This window comes from Odocoileus virginianus, chromosome 10 (genome assembly GCF_023699985.2).
Source record: "Odocoileus virginianus isolate 20LAN1187 ecotype Illinois chromosome 10, Ovbor_1.2, whole genome shotgun sequence".
NCBI lineage: Eukaryota > Metazoa > Chordata > Mammalia > Artiodactyla > Cervidae > Odocoileus > Odocoileus virginianus.
In genome coordinates, this window is record NC_069683.1 from 34,089,613 (window position 1) to 34,113,570 (window position 23,958).

General features: G+C 37.6%; 1 protein-coding gene across 2 annotated transcripts in view; it reads right to left on the bottom strand.

The window, feature by feature from the left end:
* Positions 1-23,958, bottom strand: part of SBF2 (SET binding factor 2) — a 486,293-nt gene that overhangs the window by 386,473 nt on the left and 75,862 nt on the right. For both annotated transcript variants that reach the window (XM_070473374.1, XM_070473375.1), the window contains exon 2: positions 8,659-8,744. In XM_070473374.1, coding sequence (XP_070329475.1) covers positions 8,659-8,744 — 86 coding nt within the window. The remainder of the gene's footprint in view (positions 1-8,658; positions 8,745-23,958) is intronic.

Here is a 23,958-nt window from a genome sequence, read left to right on the forward strand (position 1 = left end):
GTGTTTTCCCCATCACCAACTGGGTGGCCAACAATTCAATTATGACACTAACTTCCCAGAGTGAGTACAGATCCCACAGTCAAGGGGTCAGGCCTCAGCCAACAAGACCGTCCTCAGCTTCAGATGCTAGCTGCAAAAGGATGTCCAAATTATCCACATTTCTGCCTGCAGACTACAAATTCAGGGGTTCATATGACTGTCCCCCGCCCAGGTTCAATAATTCCTTAGAAGAGCTCACTGAACTCAGGAAAACACTTTATCTACACTAACCAGTTTACTGTAAAGGCTATAGCTCAAAAAGAGCCAAATAGAAGAGATCTGTAAGTCAAGGTATGGAGGGAGGGCAAAACACAGAGCCTCCATGCATTCTCCAAGCACACTGCCTTCCCAGCACAGCAATGTGTTTACTGACCCGGAAGACATCTATGTACCTTCGTTCAGGGGCTTCTGTGGGAGTTTCACTGCATAGGCATGACTGAATGTTTCATTAGGTAGCTCACTGGCCACTGATGACTCAACTCCATCTCCAGCCCCTCTTCCTCCCCAACGCGCCTGAAATTTCCAATGCTCTAATCACATGGTTGGTTACTCTGGCACACCAGCCCCCTTCCTGAAGCTATCTGGGGTTCTTGAAACCCATAAGCCATCTTATTAGCAAACAAACGACAGTAAATTCCAAAGATTTCAGGCACTTTATGTCAGGAACTGAGAGAAATATTTTTTATTCTACCACAAAGACTGAATTAGTGATATCAAAAAATAAAGTCATCAAAGAGAATTAGAATAAGGGAAAGATCTCTGAATTTCAACAAGAACACTGTGGCAGAGGAAAGGCAGTTGTTCACTAAATCTATTTCCCTTTTCTTCTAGGCACACATCTAGGCTTTATTTGCCAAACTCCCCTTACAGTTAACTGTGATTAAATGACTGATTTCTGATGAATGGAAGAGAAGTGATATATACAGCCTTCGGGGCTTCCCCAGTGGCTTAGTGGTAAAAAATCCTCCTGAACGCAAATGATACATGTCTGATCCCTGGGTCAGGAAGATCCCCTGAAGGAGGGCGCAGTAACTCACTCCAGTCTTCTTGCCTGGAGAATCCCATGGACAGAGGAGCCTGGCAGGCTACAGTCCACAGGGTCACAAAAAGTTGAACATGACTGAAGCGACTGAGCAAACACACATACAGCCTCCCAGACCTTCCCCATAAAATCCACCTTTACTATCCTCCATGTTTTCTCTTACTACTCTGCCAACTGAACGATGATGCTCAAGATGACACTTTTAAGATACCAAACCACACTCTTGTCTACCCTACTGCCAATCAAGTATATGATCATGCAAGTATGAAGAAAAAAAAGCTTATCTCATTCTAGCTCCTAAGACTTCAAGGTTTACCTATTATAACATCAAGCATTACCTTAATGAATTCAGAAAATATTAACAAATTTCAACTTTGCAATTTTGGAATGGAGAGGACATAACTATACTTCAGAATAAGCCTGTGAGATGGGTATGAGAGATGAGAGTGGATAGCAAGAAATCAGAACATTATAGTTTATTAACATATTAATAGACTACTTGATAACAGTCTTATAGGAAAAGTGATACTATCACAAAGGTAAATTAACTCTGCCTAAGGTTTTAAAGTTCAGATGCCATATTCCTTCCATAGTACCACATTTACAGAAATGGAGATGGCAAATGAAGAATCATTTGAAATATTTCATAAGAAAGAAGAAATATGATAATAGCTAAAGAGATATGGTCAGGAAAAGGCTTTTTTAAGTTAATACTTGGGATCAATGAAAAATGAAGACCAGAATGAGGAACTGGAAGTTAAAAAGTACAGAACAACCCATAGTGGTGATATGACAATTACATAAGAGACGAACAGCAGGATTCTGTGTGGTAATGGAGCCAGGCTGTTTGCAAACAACATAAATCTGTAATAGGTTAGGCTTGTGTACTATGGTTCTACATCTTCCTCAGAAAGTTCTCTATGGCATCAAAGCTTTAGGTATAACAGAACCCCAGCATGGCAATAAAACCTTTCCTGAGGTGGTTCTGAGATCAGACCAAGGAGACTGGGTAGATGAAAGATTCTCTAGCACAATGGAGACTACTAATCCTCAGTGTTAGTGACTAAGTCATGTCCAACTCTTTGCGACCTCATGGACTACAGACTGCCAGGCTCTTCTGTCCATGGGATTTCCCGGGCAAGCATACTGCGGCGGGGTTGCCATTTCCTTTTCCACTGGATCTTCCTGGACCCAGGGATCAAACTCGTGTCTCCTGCATTTCAGACAGATTCTTTACCAACTGAGCTACCATAGGTATCTTCTATAATTACATGTTTTAATTTTGAGCTGTCTTTTTGTATTTGTCAAATCTCTCTGGCTGAGAAAGTATTCTGCTTTCTTTACTCTAAATAATTACTTATACATCTCATTTTTTTTATACTCACATGCAGGACAACATTTTCACCTATTGTATTTAATCCTCTCATATGAAGGACCCATAACTCCAGCCTTTTAAAATACTTGTGAAAACTGATTCTGTCATCCAATACGTTCATTACTTTTCTCATTCTCCTTTCACGCATATTCCTCTACAAAGAGGGGAGAAATTCTCTTTCATCCTTTATACACTCAGTCCCCTGACCAAACATACTTATATCTAGGTCAGATGGGACAGCCACAGCCCATTTGCAGTATTCATTCAATGCATTCTAAACAGCTTAAAGAATTAAAATATTACATGACACTTATACTTATTTCTCTGCCTTCAAATAACATCCCATACTAAGACGACTACTCCTAAATTACAACTACAGAATGTTGAATACAAAGTATTTTTCATCTCTTCTCCCCAATCTATACTTAAAACTACAGAAAACTGGATTCATACTGGTAGTCAAATTACTAGTTTATAACTTAAACAACTGAACTAATATCTTAAGAACTTCAAGTTTAGAAATTCTAACGAAACATTTAATCCTCTTTTACCCAAGCCATAACATTTTTTAATCACAGTACTTTAGTCTTCTAAAAAGCAAATCAGAAAGATCTACAAATGCCTCAGTATAGGCATTCCCTAGTAAAGATTGTGACACATTTTTTGAATATGAATATAAAAAAAAATTCACTTCTGAGACAGGGCATCTTTAAAAAGAGCTGGTGCCTAAAACAATGCTATTTGTTGATGCCCAAAATGAAGCCAATACAAACATTGCTTCCCATAATCAGAAATAGATTGTTAGCCATAGAATGCCTCTGCAAAACAATTCTTAAATTTTCTTTGAAATAGTCACTAAAATTGACTGAAACTTTATTTATATGACTGTCTGTGGTTTCCATGTATGCCTAAAAGGTACGAGAAAAAGATAAAAATATCCTAGAATTGGAAAAGCAGTCATTATGTTTGGTTTAGCTTATTTTCATATTTTTATTTTTAAAAACCATCCAAATTAAAGTTCAGCATGTCTCAATAGAAGAAAAGAAAGAGAAGGCAATTTTTTACACAAAAGCTTTAGAAAGACTAAATTCAGCATCCTCTGAATTAAATTTGGGATTTGACTTATTAGTGAATGAATGTCTAAAATCCTTTACCTCAAGTCATAAAGTTTAGTCTTCAGGCTGAACACAATTGCCTTTCAATTAGAATTTGAATACATGAAATAACTGCTGTGTGGGCAGGAAAGATGACAACAGAAAATAATTTCAATATAATAATATGTTCTGAACCCAGGTTTATCCTCAAATAAAATAAATAAATGAAACTGGCTACTAATAACACAGCATTGTTTTAGCACAGCATTCTGTTAAGATTTCTGAACCTCAGTTCTACCAAATTATAGAATCCTGTTTTCAGATCCTGCATTTAAATGCTAACCATAGCTTAAAGTATCATTCTCAGAATATTCTCAAAAATTTGCCTGAGACTGAGAGTTAAAAGACCTGGGTTTGAATCCTAGTTCTGCTGCATCTCAGCTGTTAGACCTTAACGAACCGTTTAAACTTCCTAATCCTCAATATACCTACCTGTAAATTAGATATATTAACACTATCTCTAATCATCTAATTTGTCAATTCATCATATTCTGTCAATCGTATACAACTGTTAGATATTACCATTAACGTTACATGCTAAAAAGGTGCTTCACTATCACCATCTTAGAGGGGCTAAGATTTTGCCTTTTTATGTAAATCATCAGAAAAGGGTTACTACAACCCTGGAATCAACAAACCACTTAGAAACTGAACCAGGAAAAAAAAAGAAAGAAACTGAACCAGATCATCTTCAATTACACTAAAATTTTATTAGGTCTATCTCTGGTCTTAAAGCTGCAGGAGTTGCTCTAGAGTACACAGTGTATCAGTTTTCAAGTTATTGCTGTTAATACGCAGAATAGTTGCACATTTCTAACATATAAGGTATAGTCTGTGAGTGTGCTCAGTCGCTAAGTCGTGTCCAACTTTTTGTTACCCCCATAGACAGCCATAAATAGTAAGACAACAAAAATGTAACAGTTAACAATTTTATATGTTTTTAAATGGGTTTGATAGATAATAAAACAAATTTATTCTGTACCTGACAAAGCACAATAGACATTAGGAAATGGGAATTGCTATCAATTATGAAAAAATTTTAAAGAAAGAGAAAGTTCCCAATGTAATCCAGCAAGATAAATAATCTTTAAATATTAATCTAGTCCCAAACATTCTGAAATGCTTCATGAAGAATCACCCAACATATTCATCTAGGAAAATCTTAGGTGAGGAAAAGTTATGCTACTTCTTAACACCTCAGTTTCACCAATCCAGTAAGATTCTACTTGTTACTGGAGAGACCCTGACAGCACCCGAACATGGGACTGTCTTTCCCATAAAGAAAAAATATCCATTTACTTAGTAATAAAGTCAACATTAGACCTGATAGACAGAGTGCCTAAAGAACTATGGACAGAAGTTCATAACATTGTACAGGAGGTTGGGATCAAGACCATCCCCAAGAAAAAGAAATGTAAAAAAGGCAAAATGGTTGTCACAAATAGCTGTGAAAAGAAGAGAAGCCAAAGACAAAGGAGAAAAGGAAAGGTATACCCATTTAAATGCAGAGTTCCAAAGAATAGCAAGGAGAGATAAGAAAGCCTTCCTCAGTAATCAGTGCAAAGAAATAGAGGAAAACAATAGAATGGGAAAGACTAGAAACTCTTCAAGAAAATCAGAGATTGAAGGGAACATTTCATGCAAAGATGGGCACAATGAAAGACAGAAATGGTATGGACCAAGCTTGTTCCTTGGAAGAAAAGTTATGACCAACCTAGACAGCATATTAAAAAGCAGACATTGCCAACAAAGGTCCGTCTAGTCAAAGCTATGGTTTTTCCAGTAGTCATGTATGGATGTGAGAGTTGGACTATAAAGAAAGCTGAGCACTGAAGAATTGATGCTTCTGAACTGTGATGTTGGAGAAAACTCTTAGTGTCCCTTGGACTGCAAGGAGATCCAACCAGTTCATCCTAAAGGAAATCAGTCCTGAATAGTCATTAGAAGGACTGATGCTAAAGCTAAAACTACAATATTTTGACCCCTTGACATGAAGAATTGACTCATTTGAAAAGACCCTGATGCTGGGAAAGATTGAGGGCAGGAAGAGAAGGGGACAACAGAGGATGAGATGGTTGGATGGCATCACTGACTCAATGGACATGAGTTTGAGTAAACTCCAGGAGTTGGTGATGGACAGGGAGACCTGGCCTGCTGCAGCCCAGGGGGTTGCAAAGAGTCAGACACGACTGAGTGATTGAACTCAACTGAACTGAAAATCAACATGTCTCTCCATCACTATTAGAGAGACATCAGAGGCATCACAGTATCTATGCCTTAACTTCTGAAATACAAAAAGTATCCCTTCTCAGTCACAGCTAAATAAACTACAGTCAAATCACGGTCTCTCTCTAACCCAATAACATCTGTTGTCCTTGAAATTTATGAAGGTGGTTCACTGTTCATATTGTCAAACTGATGTAATTTATATCCATCTGCACATTTATGTGAGGAGAGGGAGGAACATACAAAAGTTCTAAAAGACCTCGAGTACCAAAATGTTCCCCTTTCAATCATTACTAAAAAGGACAGTGAAACAGTTTAAAAGCTTTAATAGTACAAATGCCAGCTATCCACACTGTAAGACCAATTACTAGTATTTGCAGAGATGTGGAAGAGAAGAAAAAGGAATACAAGGGGGCTCTTTAAAAACCTACTTTTCTCCTCCACGTGGTAATGTTTACCTTACCCAGAATACTTCATTTCTGATACTCTCAGTCACCCAATGTGTGGGATTTTTTTCCCCAAAACAAGCAATTATCACAACATCTGCTGGGTGTCCTACAATTTAACTGATTGATTAAGGTTGAGGGCTCAGTGCCATGAGACCAACACCCCTCCCCCTGCAACCTGAGATGCCAAGTGCAAGTAGGTCCCCAGGTTACCTACAACTTCTGTATGACTTGGCTACAAATCGGAGGTTCCCATGACTTCAACCTCTTTGGATTCAATTAATTTGCTCAAGTGGCTCACTTAAAAAACATTTTACTTACAATCAGTTTATTAAAGAATATGATAAGGAATACAGATAAACAACAGATGAAGAGATATACAGAGGGAAGCCTGGGAAGGTCCCAAGCACAGGAGCTTCTCTCTCGGTGCAGCTGGGGTGCATCACTTTCCCAGTAGGTGGATGTTTGAACAACCTGGAAGTTCTCTGAATCCCATACTTTTGGGATTTTTATGGTGGCTTCATCACGTAGGCATGATCAATCATTAACTAAACTGTCAGAGAATAGCAGATAAAGGCTGAAAGTTCCAAGCCTCTAATTATGGCTTGGACCTTCTCCTCATCCAGGAACCATCCAGGAGTCCCCCAAGAGTCACCTCATCAGAACAAAACACTCCTCCCACCCAGGAAGTTACAAAGGTTTCAGGAACCCTGTGGCAGGAACCAGGATCAAAGACCAAATATTAGAACAAAAGATGTCTCTAGTATTTTTTGACTTAGGAAAATTACAAGGGTTTCAGAAGCTCTGTGCCAGGAACTAGAGGCAGAGACCACTTTGCTGTTCAGTCGCTCAGTCATGTCCAACTCTGCAACCTCATGGACTGCAGTACACCAGGCTTCCCTGTCCTTCACTCTCTCTTGGAGTTTGCTCACTCACATCCATTGAGTCGGTGATGCCATCCAACCATCTCATCCGCTGTCGTCCCCTTCTCATGTGCTCAATCTTTCCCAGCATCAGGGACTTTTCCAATGTATTGTCTATTACCTCACAGATTCTCATACTCTTCCCCCCTTTTTAATGCCTAAACTCAAGATTTACCCCCTCTGTGAATCTACAGAACTCACAGCCTTCTTTACACAGCTGGGTTTAACAATCAAAATTAAGCATTTAGCAATATATCTTCTATCCTCAGGGAGGCAGAAATGGACAGTCATTTGCCAGGATAAGAAAAATCATAATTTTCAACATCAGTTTTATTACTAATAAATATTTCTGATACAGGCTAATAAAAGACTGAACAGTTCTTCCTCTCAGATAGGAGCTGCAATATGTCAAACACAGAGCACCAATGACAACAATAATAACATTAACAAGCTACCTTATTTACTGAGAGCTTTATGGAAGACACTGTTCTAAGCACTTTATTTGTATTTTTCTCATTTTATTTTTACATAACCCTATGAGATTAGCATTATCCGCGTCCTCATTTTATAGATGAAGACTCTCGTTGCTCAAGAAATTAAGTAACTTGCTAGAAATCACACCGTTTAGCTGGGATTTTCAACCCAAGCAGTCTTCTCTTCATCATCATATTACACCAGATGTTCACTCAAAACAACTGCTTTGATGAATACTGCTTGTGTGTGTAAATATACATACAATATAGATGAACACACACACATATATACAAACACATATATACACACTCTCTGAACTTTATAGTCATATTTCAAAAATAGTTTAGTGACAATCTTTTCAGTCTCTGATTTTGCCACCACAGATCCACCACCAGAGAGAATGTGTTAGTCATATAAATTATGCTCAATCATAAATTGCTTTAAAATGATTGACAAAAATAAGGCAGTTAATTGCACTACTACAAAACAACATACAAATCCTGTAACTAGAAAGAAAGAATTCAGATTTTGACTTCAAGACCAAATTCAAACCATGACTGATCTCTATTAAACCAACCTTTGGTTTTGTTTATCTATGTTTTTACTTAGTTTTCACTAAAACAACAACCTTGAAATTTTCAGGAAAAAAAATACAATAAATATTTGATTAGTGACACACACTATCACTGAAGATACTAGGCTAAGATTTTAAGAATCAGAGGAATTTTTCAGCTTCCAGGCACATAAAGATCATCTATTTCATCTCTAATATTAAAGAGAAATTTAAATGGGAAGAACAGCAAAACAGGTATTTCAGAACCAATGTAAGTCAAAGGTTTCTGTACTGGGGAGATTATTTTTAATAATGTGTTACAGTTAAATCACCAAATAATTTAAAAGTAACTGCAACATAAATATAACCATAAATAAAACAAGAAAAGTATCATTATAAAAGTACAGTATTACAATATCAACTTACCAATTCAATTCCTTGTGGAAAAGGTGTATCATCCCAGTCCTTCTGTGGAAATCTCTGGATTATTTTCCCCAGACCTGCTCCTGACCCTATTAATAAAATCAAAATGCATTAAGTTACAGGTACTTAAAAATCTGAATACTCATTTTATTAATACTTATTTCTAAATGAATACTTGTTGAATAAATTCACATACTGATTAAACATTTTCACATTTTAAAGTGTATAAAACTATCTTCTAAACACAATACTGAAATGATAGGTAATTCCCATCCTACAGACTCTCAGAACAGTGACACAAAAATACTAGGAAAAACAGGCATGTGAAATCAAGTCTCCACATCATGGGAGTAACTACCCTTTATTTCCTAAAAGAAAAGCCATCTTCTGCTCAGAATCTCAAGTTGAAATTTAAAAGCTTTACCATACAAAGTGACCTTAAATGATAAATGAAATGGCACTCTTAGTACTAAGCTTCAGTTATGGATTATAAGCATTGTGCAGGGTTAAAGAAAGCTTTTTCAGAGTGTCCTGGAAATTTGACAATTGTCTAAACAGGGTTTCTCCACACCAGCACTACTGACATTCTGGGCCAGATAATACCTTGTTGGGTTTGAAGGCAGTGGGAGGAGAGCTATCCTGTGCATTATAGTACATTACAGTATGTTTAGCAACATCCTTAGCTTTAACCCACTATAAGTTAATAACTCTGCATCTAATACCACTAAATTGTTAGAACCAATATTGTCTCCAAATCACTGCCAAATATGCTCGGGGCTGGGGGAGGGCAAAAATGCCCCTGGTTGAAAACCACTTATCTATATCATTCACTTCAGTTCAGTTGCTCAGTCGTGCCTGACTCTTTGCGACCTTGGGACAGCAGCACGCCAGGCTTCCCTGTCCATCACCAACTCCCGGAGCTTGCTCAAACTCATGTCCATCAAGTCAGTGATGCCATCCAACCATCTCATCCTCTGTTCGTCCCTTTCTCCTCCCACCTTCAATCTTTCCCAGCATCAGGGTCATTTCAAATGAGTCAGTTCTTCACATCAGGTGGCCAAAGGATTGGAGTTTCAGCTTCAACATCAGTCCTTCCAATGAACACCCAGGACTGATCTCCTTTAGGATGGACTGGTTGGATCTCCCACGCAGTCCAAGGGACTCTCAAGAGTCTTCTCCAACACCACAGTTCAAAAGCATCAATTCTTCGGCGCTCAGCTTTCTTCATCATCCAACTCTCAGATCCATACATAACTACTGAAAAGTCCTTAGCTTTGACTAAACAGAACTTTGTTGGCAAAGTAATGTCTCTGCTTTTTAATATGCTGTCTAGGTTGGTCATAGCTTTTCTTCCAAGGAGCAAAAGCATCTTTTAATTTCATGGCTGCAGTCACCATCTGCAGTGGTTTTGGAGCCCCAAAAAATAAAGTCTGTCACTGTTTCCACTGTTCCCCTATCTATTTGCCATGAAGTGATGGGACCAGATGCCATGATCTTAGTTTTCTGAATGTTGAGTTTTAAGTCAACTTTCTCACTCTCTTTCACTTTCAAGAGGATCTTTAGTTCTTCACTTTCTGCCATAAGGATGGTGTCTTCTGTGTATCTGAGGTTATTTCTCCCAGCAATCTTGATTCCAGCTTGTGCTTCATCCAGTCTGGCATTTTGCATGCTATACTCTGCATGTAAGTTAAATAAACAGGGTGACAATATACAACCTTGACGTGTTCCTTTCCCTATTTGGAACCAGACTGTTGTTCCATGTCCAATTCTAACTGTTGCCTCTTGACCTGCATACAGATTTCTCAGGAGGCAGATCAGGTGGTCTGGTATTCCCATCTCTTTAAGGATTTTTCCACAGTTTGTTGTGATCTATGCAGTCAAAGGCTTTGGTGTAGTCAATAAAGCAGAAGTAGATGTTTTTTCTGGAACTCTCTTGCTTTTTCGATGATCCAACAGATGTTGGCAATTGATCTCTAGTTCCTCTGCCTTTTCTCAATCCAGCTTGAACATCTGGAAGTTCACGGTTCACATACTGTTGAAACCTGGCTTGGAGAACTTTGAGCAGTACTTTGCTAGCATGTGAGATGGGTACAATTGTGAGGTAGTTTGCACATTCTTTGGCGTTGCCTTTCTTTGGGATGGGAATGAAACTGACCTTTTCCAGTCCTGTGGCCACTGCTGAGTTTTCCAAATTTGCTGCCATAATGAGTGTGGCACTTTCACAGCATCATCCTTTGGGATTTGAAATAGCTCAACTGGAATTCCATCACCTCCATTAGCTTTGTTTGTAGTGATGCTTCCTAAGGTTCACCTGACTTTGCATTCCAGGATGTCTGGCTCTAGATGAGTGATCACACCATCGTGATTATCTGGGTCATGAAGATCTTTTTTGTATAGTTCTTCTGTGTATTCTTGCCATCTCTTCTTAATATCTTCTGCTTCTGTTAGGTCCATACCATTTCTGTCCTTTATTGTGCCCATCTTTGCATGAAATGTTCCCTTAGTATCACTAATTTTCTTAAAGAGACTTCTAATCTTTCCCATTCTATTGTTTTCTTCTATATCTTTGCACTGATCACTGAGGAACGCTTTCTAATCTCTCCTTGCTATTTTTTGGAACTCTGCATTCAAACGGTTCCTTTTCTCCTTTGCCTTTGGTTTCTCTTACTTTCTCAGTTATTTGTAAGGCCTCCTCAGCCATTTTGCCTTTTTGCATTTCTTTTTCTTGGGGATGGTTTTGATTACTGCTTCCTGTACAATGTCACAAACCTCTGTCCATAGTTCTTCAGGCACTCTGTCAGATCTAATCCCTTGATAGAGAGTCTGTTACTCTGTTACTCTGTTACTACTATTACAAAATTACCCTGTGACATTAAAGACCAGATTAACTCAAAATTGAACTTTGGGGATATAACCTGTGAGTAATTTGGGGCTAGAGAGTACATGCTAGGTCTAAATTGCTTTTTGCTGTACTTTTTAAAGAGCTTCCTGTGCTTGCATATTCTACATGTTGTTCCCACTCACTCTGAAGTAAAAGCAACAGGATTCTGATTATTTGTGCATCTAACTTAAGGAAACCTTAACACCCGATTCAATTTTTAAAAAGAAATCATCCACTATCATCTCTCATCCTCATCCCTGTGAAATGAACTTCCCTTGGGCCCTCACTTAGACTTCAATCACTTGATGACCAAATTATTACCTTTAAAAGATAAATGGAAAGTTAAATTCATCTTACTGACCAACTCAGAATTGTTCTAAAATTGAGGTCACATTTGAAAAAGGCAAAATAAAAATATTATCAGAAATGAACAACTGCTGTATAGTAACTCTTCATATACCAACCATTATAGGTAAATAAAAGATTTCATTAAGAATAAACTAAAAGTGATTTATTATAGATACTCAGCTTCCAAAATCCACCTCATGTATCACCAGTTCTTACATTCACAGCAAACTTAATTCAACAAATTACTAGATACTGGAGGTAGACAATGAAAAAGACATGGCCCCTATCTCAAGGAATTAAGAGAACAGAAAACAGAAAAATGAACTGGTAATTTCAGTATATCACAGTAAGTACAATGACAGAAGAGGACCTAACCTAAAGTAGCAGAGAAATCATGGAAATTTTTACAGAAATGACAGACAGCTGCTTGTTCTTTCAGAACCATCTTTATATGCCCAAGTACCTAGCATAATGAATGCCTGGCACTTAGTTCATACTAAGCTAAATGTTTATTTCAATAGATTTGTTAATACTGATGGAAACTATTTTAAACATTTTATATCTCTTCTCACTTTTTAAAAAGTGAAGTGAATATTATATATCTCATCATATTTAATCAGGTGTTCCTATATTGCATTCAATCCTGAAAGTCATAACTCATGTACTGCAGGCTCAGGAAATATTTTATAACATTAATTTTTACTAATCATAAAAATAATAAATGCCAGCTTCAGAAAAAATTTTAATATATAACAATATAAAAGAGAAATCATCCATTATCTCACACCCAAGGACAATTACTGCTAATGTTTGGATTTTACCCTAGACTTTTCTCATACATGCATTTTTTTCATCAGAATTAAGATAATACTAAACTTAATTTTATATATTGATTTATTATTAATGTTTTCTAACATGCCTCTGACCATTATATATATTTCCTATTTTCTCTCTTATAAATAATGCTATGAAAAGCACCTTTCTATACAAATCTTTATCCTCATCTCACTTTTGCCCAGAAAAAAATCTTAGGTATACAACTAATGGATCCAAGAATACGAAAATTTTAAAGACTCACACAAAGTCAAAGGGCCCATCAGAAAGATATAATTTTTTACACCCTGTGTATAAGAATGAAACTGGTATTTTCACTTGTTTAGTTAATGCCAATTTGAGAAGTAAAAAGCTCCTTGTTAGCTTTTAACTTTCTAAAAGTCTCTAGGAGCCATATACTTAATTTATTGATTTTATAATGATATGCAGTCTTTCAATAACATGAAAGCTTAGTGTGAAATGCTGATGTAACATTTGTAAGCATACAGAGAAATACGATTCATGAGTGATATAACTTCCTTATACGATGCTATTTGTAAATGGAAATTAGGTTATAAAAAGGCAAAAATAAAAATGGTAACATGGTATTTCACAAATAAAATGTGGAAGGAGCTACAGTAACTTGGCTTTGAATATCAAATATGCAAATTGATGCAACTAACAACTTTTGAGAAACTTAGGCGAATACCCTACGGAAGTAAACGAACATTGTCTGATGCTTCTTTTTGGATTTTAAGAGTTTAAACTGAATTTTTAAATTTATTTTCCAAGTTTATATAATTTACCTAAAACCATTCTTACAGGAAGCACTGGTTGTATTTAAGAATGCTGACAAGATGACATTTTATGTTGAGGAGCAAGCCATACTGCAGGAAGACTGTTTAAGAGTCAAATGTCCACCTGTGGGCTGATTCTTGTGTCCAGAGGGAAAGTCAATCAGAACGTCTGTGGAAGCAGCTCTGATTTGCACTACTTATTAAATGGGCATGGGGAACTGGGTAGGGAGAGAGATACTTCTCAAAAGAAAGGGGATCACTTCTTAGAAAAGATAGGTGCTAGGCTGACAAATTGTGATTGTTCACTGCATTGCATGCAGCTAAATTGGAAAAAAAAAGGTGGGGTAGTTATTAGTCAAGGCCTTCCTGATTTTCTTTCCAGCCCCTACTCTACCACTGCACCATAAAATCAGGAAATACAATGACCAAATGTGGAGCTCATACATAAAAAGGGGGACTCTTAGCAGGATACCAACACATTTGGAAATAGCTTTCTTTGAAAAAAGAGCAAATGCTAGACGAACCACCCCACACAATTAAAGGAAGGGTGAGGAAATCCTGGCGTGATCAGGCACACTTTTCCCTCCTTTATGTGTGGTAATCCACCTTCCCCCGGGTCCTGGTAGGGTAATCCACTTACCCGGCCCACTACAAGGATTATCAAGTGACCTAGGATGATCCAACCACTCACCCTGCCAAAGTGACTGTTCAAGTCTTACCAGATGACTGCAGGAAAGTCAAACAGTATTCTCAGGGGGTGCTAAGTAGTATGCTGTAGGTGTGGAATAGCTAATAGCATGCAGAAGAAAGGAAGTCAGTAGGGGTTAATTAACTGAAGAAATGTAATACTTTGCTCTATAGAAACAGGATGCTTGATATTTGTTGATCATATCAACTGACAGAAATCAATCATTTTAGTATCATGTATACATTTAAAGTATACACATATAAAATATATACTACTTAGTTTAACACAGGCTCTGAATTTTGAGAAATGCTACTCTAATGTATAATTTTCTAAATATTTTGTATGTCTGTCTAAACAGCTACATTGGTGGTTATCTATATTAGAGTTGCTTTCTGAAGTCCATCTGCCCATATCACATTCTATCAAAAATGGCACCAGTTCAATGAAGGGCAGCAGTCATGTTCAGAAGCATACAATTCTCTCTCTCCTCTTACCAACCAGAAAGAAATTATGAAATCATTAATTTGACTAGTACATTTACTTCTACTTGTATATTTCACCTCAATAGAATGGAAACAGTGATTTTGACCTGCTATGTTTACTGATGTATCCCAGGCATTTAGAACAATTACTAGTATATATTAGATATTTAATAAAATACTTGTTGAGTCAATGAATGGGACTATTAGGTGGGCAAGGGCAAGCAACTGGCAAGCAACTTATGACCAGAGTGACCTATAAAAGGTACCTTAAACAAACCTGGCTCCTCTTCTGGGAAATTCCGAGTAGAAGAAATGAGACTAAAGCAGCTAAAAAGACGTATCAAGACTTGTGAGTAAGGCAACCACAGGGGGTCATGTGTAAAGCCAGTTACAGAGGAGCAGAAACCTAGGCCAAGACTTGCCAGTACAGCACAGGTTGGCAGTACAGACACAGGAGGCAGCAGAAATGATGCAAGAGAAAGACTGGGTAGCTGTCTAAGTCCTACCTCTGGTAAACCAGTAGCACTCGAGCACCTGTCATCAAACTTCAGAAGTACTATAACAATATTCCTCCCTCTTAGACTAGACTAGACTAGATCTAGGATTCCTTGTCACAAAACAGGCCAAACAATAATATACTGTAAAAGGCATCTATGAATTAGCCTCCTACTAATAAAAATAAATGGGGAAAAAAAAGGCATCTATGATAGATCAAGCCCTTTCTAACTGGTAAAGGGTCTGGAAAATTTTACATAAAAGAAGATTTAGTCAGAAAAGTGTTTTTAAAAGTGCTTAAAAAGTAAGAAGCACATATGAGAACTTTCTCCAAATGTGTAAAGAGCTATTATATGGAAGAAGATAGAGTGGAACAAACTAGAGCCAAAAGCTATAATTCAGAGGAGATATTATTGAATCAATATAAATGAAGAACCTTGTGAGAATGAGAACTATCAAAAATGACAGCATGAACTGCCATAGAAACTACAAGGGCTTTCTTAGTGGCTCAGTGGTAAAGAACCTGCCTGTCAATGCAGGAGATGCAGGCTCAATCAGGAAGATCCCCTAGAGAAGGTAATGGCTACCCACTCCAGCATCATTCCCTGGGAAATTCCAGACAGAGGAGCCTGTTGGGCTACAGTTCATGGGGTCACAAAATAGACACGACTGAGCAACTAAGCAACAACAAGAAATGGTGTATCCCCCCCAAAAATCTTAAAAGCAGACATTCTTCCATGGTTTAAAAAGCAATTTATTAAGTCTGTTCTCTATACCTGTGAGTTTGTTTCTGTTCTACTTATGAGGCAGGATGGGAACAGGGGGTTGACAAGTAAGAACTATGATGTATAAAATGGATAGGCCACAGGATGTTCTATACAGCACAGAAAAACAGTCACTGCTTTGTAGTGATTTTAAATGGCGAGTAACCTATAAAAAATGCTGAGCACTGTACCTGAAACTAAAATGATGCAAATCAACTATACTTCAATTTCTAAAATGCAATTCAAGTTATCTAAAAGTGCATGATGCATATACATGGTAGCCTCTTCTCACAATGACTTTGTTTTCCACATGATTTTTATACTCAGCAAACTTTATACTCAGTCTACATTTAATACTGCAGACATTCATGAATAATTATGGAAATTAAAGTATGGACTTTCTCACTAACACATTTCAAATATATAAATCAAATAACGGACTAAATTTATTAATATGTGCACGCAAAAGCAGAAGTCTCTCGCTCTGTTAATACAGAAGGGCATTTGTCCTTCTCTCTCTGGCATATTCCAGCAGGAGTGATGCTGGGGGGAATAGGGAGATGTTAGTAAGAGTACAAACATTCAACTATAAGATGAGTAAATTCTGAGGATCTAATGTAAAATATGGTGCATATAGTTGACAACACTATATTGCAAAATTGAAATTTGCTAACAGTAGAACTTGTACTCACCTAAAAAAAAGACAAATATGTGAGATAATGGATGAATTAATTAACTAGATGGGGGAATCCTTTCACAGTGCATATGTGTATCAAATCACCATGATGTATTCTTTAAATATCTTAAATTTTGCTTGTCAATTTTACCTCAATAAATAGTTGGGAAAAAACAGTGAAAAGCCAAAAAAAAAATTAAATGAATGGTACTAACAGAAACCTTTAAATAGTAATTATTATACAAATGAAACACAAACACGCCCAAAGCGTACTGAGAAATCAAGGGCAACCTGAAGGCAGCCTTGAGCGGACATCTGTTTCACTCTCTCCCCATCAACACTTAGATTAATTATATAGCTGAAAACATAACACATCCTCTTCAAATCTGTAAAAAGTAAAAATCTGAAGAAGATGGAAGTAGCAGAAACAAAACTCACCAGTTTTGCTGAATTCCCATATAAAAGATAGCATCAAAAGAGCACAACTAAACTGGCATAAAGACCAACATAACAGGGACTTCCCTGGTGGTCCAGTGATTAGGAATCTGCCTTCCAATGCAGGGCACACAGGTTTGATCCCTGGTCGGGGAACTAAAATCAAACATGCCACAGGGCAGCTAAGCCCACACACCTCAACTACTGAGTCTGTGAGCTCTAAAGCCTGTGCTCTACAACAAAAGAAGGCCACACCCCACTACTAGAGAAGCCCCTGTAAGCAGCAATGATCACACTGAAATGAAGACCCTGTGCAGCAAAAAATAAATAAATAAATAAAAGACCTATTAACAGAATAGAGAATCCAGAAATAAACCCTCTTGTATATGGTCAAATGATCTCTAAGAAAAGTGCCAAGGCTACACAATGGGGAAGGACAGTTTCTTCAACAAAATGTGCTGGGAAAACTATTTATCTGCATGTAAAAGAATATGAATGGATCCATGCCTTACACCACACACAAAAGTTAACTCAAAATGGATTAAAAGCCTAAACCATACCTGAACTACAAAATTCGTAGAAGAAAACAAAAGGGAAAAGGTTGATGCTATTGGATTTGGTAATGATTTCTTACATACAACATAAAAATACAGGCAACAAAAGTAAAAACAACAAAATGGGACTCCATCAAAGTTAAAGATTTATGCACACCAAAGGAAATTAAAACAGTAAAATGCAACCTACCAAACAGGAGAAAGTATTTTCAAGCCAGATATCTGATAAGGACTTAACATCCACAATATATAAAGAGCTCCAACAACTCAAGAATAATAAATATCCAATTTAAAAATAGGCAAAGAACTTACACAGACATTTCTGCAAAGAAGACATATAAACAGCTAATAGGCATATGATAAGATGATCAACATCACTAAGCATTAGGGAAATTCAAATCAAAACCACACAGATTAAGATGGCAATGATCAACACCCAGAAAACAACACATGTTAGAGAGGATGCAGAGAAACTGGGACTATTGTGGACTGTTGTCTACAATGTAAAATGGTACAGCCCCTATAGAAACCAGTATGGAGGTTCCTCAAAAAACTAAAAAAGGAACTATCATATAATCCAAAAATCCCACTTCTGGGTATATATTCAAAAGAACTGAAAATAGAATCTCAGAGACATTTGCACATTCATGTTCACTGCAGCATTATTCACAACAGCCAAAAGCTTAAAGAAACTAAAACATCTATTAACAGAGATGTCTCTGGTGGTCCAGTGGCTAAGACCTTGTGATTCCAATGCATGGGGTACAGGTTCTATCTCTAGTCAGGAACTAGATCCTACATGCCACAACAAAAGATTCCACATGCCCCAACTAAGACCTGGCACAGCCAAATAAATAGTTTTTAAAAATCTATTAACAGATGAATGGATAAAGAAAATGGAGTACATACATACATGGAATATTATTTAGCCTTAAAAAAGGAAATCCTGTCAAATGCTACAACACAAATAAACATGGAAGCAACCTAGATGTCCATCAACAGATGAATGCATAAAGAAGTTGCAGTACATATACACAATGGAATATTATTCAGTCATAAAAAGGAACACATTTGAGTCAGTTCTAATGACATGGGTGAACCCAGAGCCTATTATACAGAGTGAAGTAAGAGAAAGAGAAAGATAAATATCATATTCTAATGCATATATATGGAATCTAGAAAAATGGTACTGAAGAATTTATTTGCAGGGCAGCAATGGAGAAACAGACATAGAGCACAGACTTATGGACATGGGGAAAGGGGAGGAGAAGGTGAGATATATGGAGAAAGAAACATGGAAACTTACATTACCATATATAAAATAGATAGCCAAAAGGAATTTGCTGTATGTCTCAGGAAACTCAAACAGTGTCTCTGTATCAACCTAGAGGCGTAGGATTGGGAGGGAGGTTCAAAAGGAACGGTGTATATGTATACCTATGGCTGATTCACGTTGAGGCTTGACAGAAAACAAGAAAATTCTGTAAAGCAATTATCTTTCAATTAAAAAATAAATTAATTCAGTTCAGTTCAGTCACTCAGTCATGTCTGACTCTTTGCGACCCCATGGACTGCAGCAGGCCAGGCTTCCCCGTCTATCACCAACTCCTGGAGTTTACTCAAACTCATGTCCATTGAGTCAGTGATGCCATCCAACCATTTCATCCTCTGTTGTCCCCTTCTCTTCCTGCCTTCAATCTTTCCCAGCATCAAGTCTTTTCAAATCAGTCAGCTCTTCACATCAGGTGGCCAAAGTATTGGAGTTTCAGCTTCAGCATCAATCCTTCCAATGAACACCCAGCACTGATCCCCTTTAGGATGGACTGGTTGGATCTCCTTGCAGTCCAAGGGACTCTCAAGAGTCTTCTCCAACACCATGGTTCAAAAGCATCAATTCTTCGGTGCTCAGCTTTCTTTATAGTCTAACTCTCACATCCATACGTGACTACTGGAAAAACCATAGCCTTGACTAGAAGGCCCTTTGTTGGCAAAGTAATATCCCTGCTTTTTAATATGCTGTCTAGGTTGGTCATAACTTTCCTGCCAAGGAGTAACCATCTTTTAATTTCATGGCTGCAGTCACCATCTGCAGTGATTTTGGAGCACCCCCAAAATAAAGTATGTCACTGTTTCCACTGTTTCCCCATCTACTTGCCCTGAAGTTATGGGACCAGATGCCATGTCTGAATGTTGCATTTTAAGCCAACTTTTTCACTCTCCTCTTTCACTTTCATCAAGAGGCTCTTTAGTTCTTCTTCACTTTCTGCCATAAGGGTGGCATCATCTGCATATCTGAGATTATTGATATTTCTCCTGGCAATGCTGATTCCAGCTTGTGCTTCATCCGACCCAGCGTTTCGCATGATGTGTACTCAGCATGTAAGCTGGATAAGCAGGGTGACAACATATACAGCCTTGACGGCCTCCTTTCCCTATTTGGAACCAGTCTGGTGTTCCATGTCCAGTTCTAACTGTTGCTTCCTGACCTGCATACAGATTTCTCAGGAGGCAGGTCAGGTGGTCTGCTATTCCCATCTCTTTAAGAGTTTTTCACAGTTTATTGTGATCCATACAGTCAAAGGTTTTGGCATGGTCAATAAAGCAGAAATAGATGTTTTTCTGGAACTCTCTTGCTTTTTTGATGATCCAATGGATGTTGGCAAGTTGATCTCTGGTTCCTCTGCCTTTTCTAAATCCAGTTTGAAGATCTGGAAATTCAAGGGTGACATATTGTTGAAGTCTGGCTTGGAAAATTTTGAGAATTACTTTACTAGCGTGTGAGATAAGTGCAATTGTGGGGTAGTTTGAGCATTCTTTGGCATTGCCTTTCTTTGGGACTGGAATGAAAACTGACATTTTCCAGTCCTGTGGCCACTGCTGAGTTTTCCAAATTTGCTGACATATTAAGTGCAGCACTTTCACAGCATTATCTTTTAGGATTTGAAATAACTCAACTGGAATTCTATCACCTCCGCTAGCTTTGTTCATAGTGATGCTTCCTAAGATTCACTTGACTTCACATTCCAGGATGTCTGGCTCTAAGCGAAATGATCACACCATCGTGACTACCTGGGTCGTGAAGATCTTTTTTGTATAGTTCTTCTGTGTATTCTCGCCATCTCTTCTTAACATCTTCTGCTTCTGTTAGGTCCAGACCATTTCTGTCCTTTATTGAGCCCATCTTTGCATGAAATGTTCCCCAGGTATCTCCAATTTTCTTGAAGAGACTTCTAGTCTTTCCCATTCTATTGTTTTCCTCTATTTCTTTGCACTGATCACTGAGGAAGGCTCTCTTATCTCTCTTTGCTATTCTTTGGGACTCTTTGAATTTGGAATTCAAATAGGTATATCTTTCCTTTCTCCTTTGCCTTTCACTTCTCTTCTTTTCACAGCAATTGGTAAGGCCTCCTTAGACACCCATTTTGCTTTTTTGCATTTCTTTTTCTTGGGGATGGTCTTGATCCCTGTCTCCTGTACAATTAATAAATTAATTAACCCCCCCCAAAAAAATCCTAAGAATGTTCAAGCAGTACATCTTAGCCAACCATACTACCAAATATCAATCACTATAATTTTGACTAAGGTGTTTTTAATCAACACATTTTACCAGTTTATTCGACCTGAGTACACATGAGTATATAGCACAGAAAACATATAGAAAGATACTCATCAAAGAGTGAACATAGGATTTTGATTCAATTGTATTGCCTAATCCATATATTCTAAGTTTTCTAATATGTACACAGATTTCTTTGTAATGAATGAAAAGTTTTAAAGCATATTAACCACTTTTGTACCTTCAATGGTGGAAAAAATTACATAGGTGCTATTAAATTTATAGATATAAAAAAATCTATTAGATGAATGGATATAATGGGGTGTGTGTGTGTGTGTGTGTGTGTGTGTGTATATATATATATATATATATACATGGAATATTATTTAATCTTAAAAAAGGAAATCTTGTCAAACGCTACAACACGAATAAACTTTAAGGACACTATGTTAAGTGAAACAAGCCAAATAATGCATGATTCCTCTTCTATGATGAGGATTCCAAAACAGCTAAGTATTCCCTAGAAAGTAGAATGGCCAATTTGAGAGTGACAGCACATTTCTGTAGCACGGACTATAATTACTAGAGCAGTTTAAGACCCCAGACTGGAAAAACTGCAAGGAGTAGAATCAAAACTGAGCAGAAAAGGACTTTATACCACCTGACTGTATATTGTCACCCTGCTTATTTAACTTATATGCAGAGTGCATCATGTGAAATGTTGGGGTGGATGAATCACAAGCTGGAAACAAGATTGTTGGGAGAAATATCAACAACCTTGGACATGCAGATGATATCATTTTAACGGCAGAAAGGAGGAGGAACTAAAGAGCCTCTTGATGAAAGCGAAAGAGGAAAGTGAAAAAGCTGACTTTTTGACTCAACATTCAAAAAACAAAGATCATGGCATGCAGTCCCATCATTTCATGGCAAACAGAAGGAGGAAAGAGAAAGCAGTTACTGAATTTATTTTCTTGGGCTCCAAAATCACTGTGGATGGTGACTGCAGCCATAAAATTAAAAGATGCTTGGAAGGAAAGCTATGATAAGCCTAGACAGCGTATCAAATAGCTATTAAATAGCAAAGACATCATTTTGCCGACAAAGGTCCATATAGTCAAAGCTATGGTTTTTGCAGTAGTCATGTACAGATGTGAGAGTTCGATCTTAAAGAAGCCTGAGTGCCAAAGAACTGATGCTTTCGAACTGCAGTGGTGGAGAAGACTCTTGAGCATCCCTTGGACAACAAGGAGATCAAACCAGTCAATCCTTCCGGAAGTCAACCCTGACTATACATTGGAAGGACTATTGATGAAGCACCAATATTTTGGCCACCTGATGAGAAGAGCTGATTCAATGGAAAAGACCCTAATGCTGGGAAAGGTTGAAGGTAAAAGGAGAAGGGGGTGGCAAAGGATGAGATGGTTAAATAGCATGGACATGGATTTGAGCAAACTCCCGGAGAGAGTGAAGGACAGGGAAGCCTGGCGTGCTGCAGTCCATGGTGCACAAACAGCCAAACATGACCGAGCAACTGAACAACAACAACGTGCCTGCTGGTCACAGTGCTCCTTCCTGGAACTATGTGGGATAATGTTAGTCCCCTTTCTACAAGACAGTTCTTCAGATATCTGAGTATAACTAACAAAAATCTTACCCCCTGTCTCCTTCTCTGTACCTCCTCTGATCGTTTCTTTTTCAAATTAGTTTCAATTTGTTCCTCAGGTTCCAATGTGATTTTTAATTTTTTTTTACAATGTTAGGCATATGGAGTAGGGATCTAGATTACCTGCATGCACTGAGCTGCTCAGTCATGTCCCACTCTCTGTGATCCCATGGGTAGGCTGCTCTACACATGGAATTTTCCAGGTAGGCACACTGAAGTGGGCTGCCATTTCCTATTTCATTTCCACCATTTACTTGCTAAGTGACTCTGTGAAAATTGCATTACCTCTTTGTGCTTCATTCCCCGCCACGCACACACACACATAAAAGGTACTGTTACCTACCTTTTAAGAGCTCTTGTCAGGAAAAATATGAGTTAATATACAGGTAAAGTGTTTCAATAAGCATCTGGGGCATTGTAAACACTATATAAGTGTTGATGATGATAATAACAATGATGACCATGATTATAACAAAATAAGTGTGTGCCAGTTTGTCTGAGTAGTACTCCAGAACTGAACACAGTACTTGAGATTACTGAGTTGGTCTAAGTGATACACTGTAGAGAACTACTGCTCTAAATCACATCAGGTCCTTTGGTGCCCACAAGACTTTGGAAGAAACATGTAAACCTCTTTTTAAACATGTTTTGATGCTACCCTGTACCTGCAAAAAAACTGTTTCAGACTCAAGTTATACCTGTTAAACTTTTTTAGTTAGCCTAGCACAAGCAAGTTTTAGATCTTATGTCTGTTACTCATTGTATTTATATTATTCAATTTTTTAAGTGGGGGCATACATTTCATAGAATGTGACCATTTTAACAGTTTGAGAGCTGTTGACAAAATCTTAAAAACTATTTCAGTAAAATAAAAACAAAAATGGAAAAAGTGGAAATTACTTAATTGTATCATGCTAAAAAATTGCTCAAGGAGTTTCTCCAGAAAACATTTTCCAAAAACATTTCATCAAATTGGCATAAGTCTGATTAATATTTTTTATTTTCCAAACTCCCCCTTCAAAGATCACTGCCTTGTCATGGTGAAGGGGCTTGTGTAACTGAATGAAGCTATAAGCTATTCCACGCAGGGCCACCCAAGACAGACTGGTCATAGCAGAGAGTTCTGCCAAACGTGATCCACTGGAGGA